At 32.6% G+C, this 11,732-nt stretch overlaps 1 protein-coding gene across 2 annotated transcripts; it reads right to left on the bottom strand.

The window, feature by feature from the left end:
• Positions 1-238: 238 nt before the first annotated feature.
• On the bottom strand, positions 239-3,344 carry LOC120122070 (sec-independent protein translocase protein TATC, chloroplastic-like). 2 transcript variants are annotated; one of them, XM_039141314.1, is made up of 4 exons: positions 3,070-3,344; positions 1,714-2,021; positions 920-1,210; positions 239-657 (listed from the first exon to the last, which is right to left on the bottom strand). In XM_039141314.1, exons 1-4 carry the CDS (start codon positions 3,314-3,316, stop codon positions 448-450), a joined length of 1,056 nt encoding a protein of 351 aa, XP_038997245.1. In that variant the 5' UTR covers positions 3,317-3,344; the 3' UTR covers positions 239-447. The 2 variants fall into 2 exon arrangements, with proteins under 2 accessions (XP_038997245.1, XP_038997244.1); XM_039141313.1 differs by having other exon boundaries at positions 1,714-2,027; positions 3,070-3,343.
• Between the last annotated feature and the right edge of the window lie 8,388 nt (positions 3,345-11,732).

Raw genomic sequence — 11,732 nt, 5'->3', positions numbered from 1 at the left:
TTAAAAAAAATGGATAAGTTATATAAATTGAGTCGTGAGCTTTCTTCCATGTCAAAATTATAAAGATATAAATTAAAAAAGATTTTAAACAGATACTATCTTATAATCATCTCACACTATGAAAAACAAATCGTGGAGACTTGAGGAATGAAAGCTGCTTAACCAACTGGCAGCTCAACGGAATGAACTAGGAGCTTGTCCCTCAACCTATTGACGCTAGCTGCCTTTGGACAAAATATCAGATAGAACTAATGATATACAAGGGCAAGTGATGGAGACTTTTCAGACATACAAGGAAGAAAATTCTACAATAGTGATACAGAATTGGTACAAATAATTTATAGCCTGATCTTTTATGACTACTTTTTAACAAAATACAAAACGAACATGCTTGTGATACACTGGCCGGTGGACTGATCCCAACCAAAGTTTTGAATCGCAAAGTGATCACCGTCCAGTGAGCTTAACAACCCATGCTCCACCCAAGTAAAGACCCAAAAGTGGCGTTGCCAGAAGCATCTGAGTAAGAGGGTCTGTTGATGGTGTCAATACAGCTGCAGCAATAACCGCGCCAACCACTACATATCTCCAAATGGAAAGCATCTGGTCCCCCGACACAAGACCAAGTTGCCCGAGAAGAAATTGTATAACAGGAACCTGCAGGATGAACCAAATGGAGCGAACTAAGCTTCTAGGTAAACGTCCATTCTCAGCATGAGACGGTATCAGTTTAGGTTCCCCTAAAAACTTGATTGAAGAAATCTAAATGTTTTTACTTTAAAGAAATTTGTCTTGCATTTCCAAGTGAATCACCTGGTAGAAATCTCTTAAAGGGGAAAAAGATGTGAACTTCAGAACATAGAAATATGCATGGTGGCTAATTTCTAGTCATGTGTTGCCACAATAAAGTAGGAAATACCTGGAAAGACAAGCCTGTGCTGAACATGAGCACCAGTACAAACTCAAAATACTGATCAATGGACCACAAAGACTCTACAACCCCTTCGGCATAAGTAACAAAGAAATTTAAGGCTGCTGGAGTCAAAACCAAGTAGGAAAAAGCAAGACCAGCATAGAAAAGAACCGAAGAGCCCAACACAATAGGCCCCAGAAATCTTCTCTCTGCTCGGGTCAAACCTGGAAGAACAAAGGCTATGATCTCATACAGAATTACAGGGCTTCCTAAAAGAAGGCCACAGTATCCTGAAACCTGCAGAACATGAAAAAAATTAATTGTTATGAGCTGTCTGACTTTTTTTCTCATTTCTTTCTTTGAACTCCGTCCTTCTTTCTCACTCTCTCTTCCCCACAACTATTTTTGCTCTTTTGTAAGTTTTATTGCTGCAATGTAATGATCAATTAGTTTGTTATCTAATCAAAGTTGCAAATGTTAATTCTGCGAGCAAGCTGCAGGTTAGAGTTATCAACATTCTTCCAGGTATAACACTGCACAGAAATTAACTCTTCACTTGATCCGAAACTTCTAAAGCTTTCCTTAATATGATAGCTGATAGCACATCATTCCAAAGGTATCTCCTATGGTACTGTAGTACTTGGTTCCAAAAACAAATATATAAATATGAAATAGAGCAAAAGAGGGAAGTTAGAACTTAGAACGGGAACCCAATCCATAATTTAGCCCGTTACTATATACATTGCAACCAATAACTTGCATTCATATCCTGAAAGCAAAAAGAAATAATTCAATCTAACCTTTAAAGTTGTGAAGAAAAACTCGCCAGGAGCTAGTTGCAGAAATCGTACACCCTGTGTTTTAACAGGAGCTTCAAGAAATACTATCAGTTCTTTTGAAAATGCAAAGCATCCAAGGATAGCAGCACCAACAGCCAATACAGACACAAATATCCTCTGCCTTAACTCTTCAAGATGATCAAATATATTCATTTCTTTATCATCTGGGAGAAGATCTTTATCAGGATAAAGAAAATTATAAAGTGCACTTCCATCATTATTCTGCTCCGACTTTTGTGCTGTTTCTTCTGCTGAGATACCAGCCACATCTATACCAGAATCAAAGAAAAGATGTCAAGATATTACCTATAAGCATGAATTCTATTTATTGAATGCCTTTAACAAAAAACTGTGATGGCAGTAAAGCATTTTCTACAAGATACTCAGAAACATTTGTGCTAGAAGTAGTTTCCTTAACTAATTTTTTTAAGGACAAATGAAGCACTGTATTATAAATTCCCAAGGTATAATCATTGATTTATTCCCTCTTGCATTTGGAATTACTAAAGAACCACCAAAATACACTCCCATCCCATTAGTGTCACCTTCTATGCTTCAAATATCAAATATGAGGTGGTGTTTTACATATTTACCACTTGGCGGATGGACTTTATCCAGACCTTTTTCATGGGGAAAAAAAAACTAGAGAACTGTCATCACCTACAAAAACTTCACTCATTTCCCACAACATTCTCGTATGATTGCACCTAAGTTGGTCATAATCCCTAATTTAATGACCAAAGCCTCGTCCAAGCACATAACATCAATTAACTCTTCCTCTCCCATCGATAGCCCCTATGCTGAAACAGACCTCGTCACTAGAATGTTATAATATAAATGATCTAATCCATGAGCATTAGCAGTTAATATTCATCCAAAAGTTTAAACTGGACCCTCTAATATTTCGAGGAACAAAAGAATATATATTATATGCTTGATAGATTAAATCATCTAACAACGTGATTCTGGTCAAACTAAGTTTTCAAGGAAATATTTTCCCCTAACACCGACTTTCTCTGCAACATATATTTCAAATTAAAATCTCCCATTCATTAATAACCACACATTTAAACTCCATAACATGAAGCACTATCCCTCTATATATATATATATATATATATATATATATATATATATATATATATATATATATATATATATCTGGATAATCATTTAAAATAAATATCTAACTTGAGCTCGAATATTCAATTTTGTTTAAACAGGAATCAAGCTAAAAAAAACAAGTAAAACTAAGCTTTAAAAGAGCAACCGATTAGAATTTTTTTAAAAATAAAATAGATTGGATTTGATTGATACCGGGTCTAACTTCGGACTCAGAGGCGCTGCTGGTTTTGACATCGTCATCAACGGCAGCGAAACAAACGACTGTACCAAAACCTTTCGTGCTCCGCGAAGAACCGAATTCCAGCCTCCCTCTCCTTGAATGCCTGAATTTGAGAGAGGTAAACTCGACCTGAGCCTTGGTTGGCTCGACGAGCTTGAAGAAGCTTCTGTTGAGCCGCAAATGGGATATTAGAGCAGCGCTGGTGCTTGTGCTTCCCATCGTCTGCTTTACCTTTGTTCTGTTTCTTTGGCTAATATTTCTCCTCTTTTCCGTAGATATTTTGTTTTCTAATTTCTAACTTACGCACTTCCCGTTCCATTCACAATAAATTTTAGAATAAACTAATTATGTTTTTCTTTTGATCAATAATACTTTTAAAATTATATTTAATTTTACACTAATCAAACAATTTTAAGTAATTAAAGTGAGTTATTATTTCAAATATAAACAATTTCAAGTTTAAACACCAACTACAATATAATATTTAAGTGTTAATTGTCAAATGATTACAAATATTTTTAACATATATTAACATTGGAATCATATTAGATCAATAAAAAGAATATATTTAATATTTTTTTTTTTTAATTTTATAACTAATGTTACATAATATATACGGGTAAACGGAATAAGCAAAACAAAGGCGTTCTAGGTTTGATCCATATGATTTAGAATGGTTGTAAACATAAACATAAACATAGATTTCTGCCCTGTTTTAAGCATTCAATCCCCCACCATGGGGGAAGTATTGGGTTGTGGATATACAATTACATGTCACATGATTTTTCTGCCACAAGCGGCCGAGGCATGGAGAAGTAGGCGTTAGAGTAGGATAAAGTTAGTGTAAGATGAAATATTAAAAAACAGTAAATTAAAAATGTCTCTAAACTATTTTGGATTTTTTTTAAAATATACTTAGTATTTTATCTAAAATTCAAGGATTAAAATAAGCATGATTAATAATTTATCAAAAATTTAAGGATTAAAATAAAAATTAAATCTTTTTACTAACGTGTCACGTCGTCAAACTCACAGTAACTAGTGTCTCGGTAGCTAAATCTTAATAAAACGATAATGTAAGTGACCAAAACTTGTATTTTTAATCGAGTGATCATCTGTTTATAAAATCGAAATAAAAAGTGACCAACTATGTACTTTACCCTATATATATTTAATTTTTTATATTTTTTATTATCATTAATCTAGTGATTAAATACATAATTTGGGTCTTAATTATTATTATCATTTAAAATTTTATTTAAAATTACGATTTGATTGCATTTTGATTATCTACCTATTATTTTTTAAAAACTATACTTAAAGTTATATTTTGATTTCGTTTTGGTTACCATCGTTAAAAATTTAACAATGATACTGATGTGTTACCATAAGTTAACTATTGCGTGTGTGGGTGTACTATAATATGTCACGCAAACTGTGCAAGTATACACAATCAAACAAGTAATATAGTAGTGAGTGAGTATTGTCTCTACAAGGATTGGAGATATTTCCAAGTTACGTTTATGCACTAACACTATAAATTCTAATATATATATATATAGTGGTATGAACAATTGATGGAATGGTGTGGCAAAATAGCAAGTGTGGAGTGTAAAATGCTATAACAAACAGAGACCTAAAGTAAAAATATGTTATGGCCATCAAAATTGAGAATCTAGGTATGAAATAAGATAACCTAACTGTTGAGTTAATCGATCGACGAAATAACCAAGAGGGGGTAAATTGGCAATTAAAAATTTGGTGGAAGCTTTGACAGAAAATTGAAAAGATTTGCACAGTGATTTAGAGTGGTTCGACTTTTTCCACCAAAGTCTACGTCCACTACCTTTGCTATCCACACTAAGGATTTTCCACAAATTCACTAATTTGTCTTTCTTTTGAGGACAAAGAGTAACCTTACAACTCCCTCAAGAATTATACCCCAAATTCTTGAGAACACTCTCTCCCAAAGAGAAAATTACAAATTCCACAAACTTACAGAAAAATATCACAAGGCAAGAACAAAGAAAGAACACTCAAGAATGAATACAATTTAGCACAAATGGTGTTCTTGAAAGTAAAATGAATATTGACGGGAAAATAGGCTTTAAATGCTCAAACAATAAGTTTAAGGCTTTCTCTTTGATTCTCTAGCTTCTCTTCTTAATTCATGTTGATCAATGGCTTCATAACTTGTTTAAATACACCTTGAATCAATTCTTAACGTTTGAGATCATTGGTGAAGTCAATAGAGTTGTTATGGTGTGATTACCATTTAAAAAATCTATTGGGAGCGTAGGTGTATCGATACATCTTCAAAGTGTATCGGTACACTCAGTGTAAAATTCAAATATTTCGACTGTTATTTGAGCAAGTGTATTGGTACATCCCAGGGGTATCGGTACACTAATTGCATTCGATGTTTCTCAGAGCCTGGAGTGTATTAGTACATCGACTATGTATCGATTCCTTTATTCCATTCGAAATATGGGTGTATCGGTACATCCGAGGAGTGTATCGATACCTCCATTGTAAAACTCATTTTTGGCTCGATTAAGGTTCAAAATGCTTTGTAAAAAAATTTCAAAAATATTTTAAGATTAAAAAAACAATTTTACACTTAAATAAGGATTAAAATTGACATTCGAAAACTTGGAGTAATATTTTTTATATATAATTTTGAATCGAATATAAAATCTTAAAATTCAATAGTACTTTATTTGTTATATTGAAACATCAAAATGTATTCAACAATCTCCCCCTTTTTGATATAACAAAACATTTTAGTAATTTTAAGATTTTCTTTTTGAAAATCATTTTTGAAATAAAATTTTGAAAAATTGATTTATATAGATATAGCTTAAGCTGCTAAGATCACAATAAAGAGAATTGTTAGCCATTAGTCCATAAACAATATTCAATAATGTGTATTGGTAATTGGTCATAATTTGTCTAAAATGTAAATGATGCAAAAATTAATGAAATCAATATAAACATGAAGTTCAAATTAAACATTCAAACCATTCAAACAAACATATCCAAAACACACAAATCCAAAACATTCAAAATGTTTTAACAATAAGTTCAAATTCAACCTATGAAAACTAACCAAGGTAAGGTTTAGTCATCCATTGGTGGGTCGGGAGGAGGAAAATGTGCTCGTAGAGCAACCATTTCTAGTGTAAGAGCATTGAGTCTTTCGTTCATTGCTTGATGGTTAGCTCGCATCTCCCGTTGGTTCTCCAATTATTGAGCCCTCATAGTGATTAAGTGTGACTTTATGGATGCAAACCTCATATCAAATGTCTCCATGAACGATCGAAAATATAGAGGCATTTGACTATCTTGCTAAAACGACTCATCCTCGACTATGTTAACGGGATCGTCGATATCCCGTTGGATTTCTTCAAGTTCTGGATCATCAGTAGCCGGTGCTGCAGCAGCTCGTGAAGAGCTAGCACCCGGTGTTTTCGGGGTTAAACAAACCCATTGATCTTTATCTCCAGACCATCCTAATTTACGCAAGGTTTTAAGATTTATTTGGCTTTTAAGAGGGATGGCAACATCAAGTTGGACCTTAAGCTTGGATTTGATAAACAAATTGCTAAGAAAACAATCGTAAACTAAAGTTTCTATGTGTTTAGTCGGAACGTTGTTTACGATTTCTACTAGTTCAACAAAAATAATTTGTGGCAAATTTTTTTTCTTATTATGATGGACATAACGTATGCACCATAAATCTAAAGCTCTAAGAGTGGAGTACCTACCTCCAGATGGTCTAAACCACCAAGATATGATCAAGTGAAGAAAGCGATCGTGGTGATCTGACAGCGTACTCGCACTAGCCTTGGCTCTATAATGAGTAGCCATAATTTCTCTTTCGTTATCTAAACCAAAGGTGTTAGCGATTGTGTTGGGGTCAATATAAACGTATTGGCCTAAGAGTTAAGACCGAAAACTTACAGTGGTAGTTTGAGACTTGTTTTGGACACAAACCGCATTGAAATAGAAAATGTGGACGAGTTGGTGATAAACGGCAGGTTGAAGCTGAAAACGTTTATCAAATTTCAAAGATTTAAGAGTAGAAATATGTTTAAATTTCATAACGATCATAGCTTGAATAGAAGGGATACGTTCTTCCCGAATGTTATACGACTCAAATAGGTCAACAAACCTAGTGTAGAGATTTTCCCGACAGCCAGGTTTATTAAAACAAGAATTTCGAATAGTCATTTCGAGATCATTTGGGTTTGGATTGGGAGGTCGGTTTGAAGGTTGGTTTGACCGACTAGACGAAATCCTAAGTCCTTCAGAATGAGACATGGTTTAAATTGGAATGGGAATAAAGATACTTGCAATTTGAAAACACATGTATGCAACAATATCAATACCAAAACTCAATTTGAAAACGATGTTTGAAAAATCATAATATGAATAGTTTTCATTAAAACAACATAATTAAATCAAAAACAACACTTTTAAAATAAAATCATATTTTTTTATTTCGAAAATTTTAAAAAATTTAGAAAATCTTGTGTTTTTTTATGAAATTTGTTGTAGATTCTTTTTCTAAACCAAAATCTATCAAATGCCTTATATCTATTTCGAACTATAACTAACTAAAACTAGTCTTATGTTCAAAAATCAATAAAATAATGGTTTTAGAAAAATTACCTTGAAAATTCGGATTTGAGTGGAATGTGATGTTTGCATGATTTTGATGATGCTAGTAGGATTAAGAGTTGAAAATCGAGTGAAATATGACTTAAATACGTTGATTTTAGAAAAAATAGAGATTGGGTGAGAGAGAGGGACGAACAGTGAGTGTTTTTTAGTGTGGAAGGGTTTGGCAAAATTATAATTTAAGGATTTAAAGCCAAAACCCGACGAGTGTATCGGTACACCCTTGATGGGTATCGATGCACATTCAAGGAATATATCTGTACACATTCAAGGTGTATCGATACATAACAAGGGGGTATCGATACCTAGGTATCTATACACTTTGCACAAAAATGTCAAAAATCTGCTTTTAAGCACTTAGAATGCTAAATTAATCAGCTCTAGTGATATTAACAACTCATTTATCGAAAATTAACTATGTTCAATCAATCAAATCTACCCTTAAATTTTATTTGAACATATTATTAATTTTCACTAAAGATCATAAACTCCCCCTAACTATTAGCATAGAATGCATTCAAAAATATTATTTTTATAAGCATTTTTCATTTTCTAATTAAATGTGCTAAAATTATTTTAAACACTAAGTCAAGGAAGGTTGGTTTAACCTAATTCTCTCCTAAGTGTCCAAAATCTTTTTTTATCTAAAGGTTTTGTAAAAATGTCAACTATTTGATGCAAAGTATCTACAAATTCTAGAACTACATCTCCTTTAGTGACATGATCTCTAATGAAATGATGTTTTATTTCAATGTGTTTAGTTCTAGAGTGTTTGATGGGATTTATATTGAGACAAATAGAACTAGTATTGTCAAACTTGATAGGTATGGTAGAAACTTCAATTCAATAGTCTAAAAGTTGTTGTTTCATCAATAAAACCTGTGCGCAACAACTACCGGCTGAAATGTATTTCGCTTCAGTGGTAGATAATGCAACACTATTTTGTTTCTTTGAAAACCAAAAAATCACCATATTTCCTAGGAATTGACAAGTATCGGAGGTGCTTTTCCTACCTATTTTGCATCCTCCATAATCCGCATCAGAGAAGGCATGAAAGCCAAAGCTAGAGTCTCTAAGATACCAAAGTCCTAAACTATGAATGTCCTTAAGGTATCTAAAGATTCTCTTAATGGCTTGTAGATGTAATTCCTTAGGGCATGATTGAAATCTAGCACATAAGCAAACACTAAATATAATGTCTGGTTTACTTGCAGTTAGATAAAGCAAAGAACTAATCATTGACATATATAATTTAACATCTACACATTTACCTCCTTCATCTTTGTCAAGCTTTGTAGATGAGCTCATTGGAGTGGCTTAGGGTTTGACATTTTCCAATCTAAACTTTTTGAGCATATCCTTGATGTATTTTTCTTGATTGATGAAGATGCCATCTTTTCTTTGCTTTATTTGGAGCCCCAAGAAAAATGAAAGCTCCCCCGTCATGCTCATCTCGAATTCACCTTGCATTAGCTTAGAAAATTCTTGGCAAAGAGCATCATTAGTATAATCAAATATTATATCATCAACATAAATTTGAACTACTAAAAATCTTTACCTTTTCGTTTTAAAAACAATGTAGTGTCAACCTTCCCTTTTGAAAAACATTTTTCTATTAAAAAGTTTGACAATCTTTCATACCAAGCTCTAGGAGCTTGTTTTAAACCATATAAAGCTTTTGTAAATTTAAAAACATGATTTGGAAATTTTGAATCTTCAAAACCATGAGGTTGTTCCACATACACTGCTTATTTTATAAAAACATTTAAAAATGCACTTTTAATATCCATTTGATATAATTTAAATTCATTGAAACATGTAAATGCTAATAACATTCTAATTTCTTCCATCATAGCTACAGGAGCATATGTTTCATCAAAATCTATACCTTCTTCTTGAGTATAGCCTTGAGCAACAAGTCTAGCATTGTTCCTCACAATATTATCACTTTTATCAAGTTTATTCCTAAATACTTATTTAGTACATGCAGTAAATTTATTACTAGGCCTTTCAACTAATGTCCATATTTTACTTTTTTCAAACTGATTTAACTCTTCTTGCATAGCCATAATCCAGTTTTCATCATTTAATGCTTCTTGGATATTCTTATGCTCTATGCATGAGATAAATGAAACATAATTACATAAGTTCCTAATAGAAGATCAAGTAGTTACCCCTTTGGATGGATCACCTAAAATCTCACCATCCTTGACATAGTTGTATTCCCTTGGGTAAGTGACTTCACTTTCTTCAATGGTCAGATTCTTGAAAGCATCTTGAATTTCCTCATCTTTCAATTCTTCCTTTGATGATGGTTCTCCAACGTCATGTGCGTTTACAATACCTACGTCATCATCAATACCAGATTCCTTCATCGGAATGGGATTATCATCGAAAACAACATGTATAAACTCTTCTACCACTAAAGTTCTTTTATTAAATACTCGATAAGCTTTAGAATTTAAGGAATAACCCATAAAGATTCCTTCATCACTTTTAGCATCAAATTTGCCAAGGTTGTCTTTACCGTTGTTTAAAACAAAACATTTTGCATCTAAAAGGATGAAAATAACTAATGTTAGGCTTTTATTTTTGAAAATTTCATATGGAGTTTTCTTTAAAATAGGCTTAATCATTACTCGGTTTATAACATAACAAGCGGTATTAGTGGCTTCCGCCCAAAAATATTTTGGCAAATTATTTTCACAAAGCATGGTTCTAGCCATTTTTTCTAAAGTTTAATTTTTTCTCTCAACAACTTCATTTTGTTGAGGGGTTCTATGTGCTGAAAAATTATGGCTAATTCTATTAGAATTACAAAAATCATTAAATCCAAGATTTTCAAATTCTGTACCATGATCACTCCTAACACTTGAAATGGAGTAACATTTTTCATTTTGGATTACTTTTGAAAACGTGATGAAATTTTCTAATGCTTCATCTTTAGTACTCAAAAATAAAACCCAAGTATATCTAGAATATTCATCTACCAAGATGAATGCATATTGCTTTACACCCAAGCTAGTAGTCCTAATTGGCCCAAAAAGATCTATATGGATCAATTGTAATACTCTACTAGTTTATACATCATTAATGGATTTAAATGAAGCTATTTTATGTTTTCCTTTAGCACATGCATCACAGATTTGATCTTTATCAAATTTTAGCTTTGGAAATCCTCTCTCTTTCTTCAAGGGTGGTGAACCCTCGCGTATCTGTTCAAGATCTTGGTGAATTTCAATTCGCTTCCCATCAAATTCTTCTCAAGGCTCTTTGGGTATTTTGTATCTCTTTCTTCTGATCTATATATCATATTCTCTATAGATTCATCACAGTTTCTCACAAATATCAAATCTGTTCTAGTTCATCACTGTTCTGTTTTTATCTATATTTTTATTTTTTGCTATTAGATGTACTTCTTCATCGTCATCGTTGTTATTATTATTATTAGATCTGGTTGTTTCTCTACTGTTGCTGATCCGTGGAGAAACGGTGAAATACGTTGAACTGTTTTTCCTTTTTTACTTACGTTTGATCTTATGTTTACGCTTGATTCATTAGATCTTATTGGTGTTTACTGCTTTTGATTTATAATCGACGGTGTGAAAATCTGTTTGGTTTTATTAACGCTCATTTTTGCAGTTGAAATAATTCTTCAGATCCACCGACTTTCTTTTAATATTTTTTTTCTAACAAGCTTAAGCTATGCGAACCAATATTTTTGTTTATTTGTTTGTAATGTTGAATATTATCTGTTGAAATCTTGGCGTAACTATGTTATAGGTTTAGTTGCATTGTTATTTGTTGGGTAGCTAAGAAAAAGTGAAGGAAGTGGGAAGGAGAAAAGATCTCCCATATTTGGTTTTTTTATTCAATTTGGTTTTAAAGGATTGAAAGAGATACCTTACCTGAGCGTCGGTTACTGTGAGTGTGCAACTCCTGTCTTCTTTGG

This window comes from Hibiscus syriacus, unplaced genomic scaffold (assembly GCF_006381635.1).
Source record: "Hibiscus syriacus cultivar Baekdansim isolate YM2019G1 unplaced genomic scaffold, ASM638163v2 tig00110384_pilon, whole genome shotgun sequence".
NCBI lineage: Eukaryota > Viridiplantae > Streptophyta > Magnoliopsida > Malvales > Malvaceae > Hibiscus > Hibiscus syriacus.
The sequence above is the reverse complement of the archived record's forward strand: the minus strand, read 5'-3'. Positions and strand labels throughout refer to the sequence as shown.

Bases quoted from the DNA above. Each gene is read 5' to 3' on its own strand.
- LOC120122070 (XM_039141313.1), bottom strand. From the start codon at position 3,316: ATGGGAAGCACAAGCACCAGCGCTGCTCTAATATCCCATTTGCGGCTC. The intron at 2,028-3,069 runs GTATCAATCAAA...TCTTTGATTCTG, and splicing joins TGAGTCCGAAGTTAGACCCG to GTATAGATGTGGCTGGTATC. The intron at 1,211-1,713 runs GTTAGATTGAAT...CATGTTCTGCAG, and splicing joins TTTTCTTCACAACTTTAAAG to GTTTCAGGATACTGTGGCCT.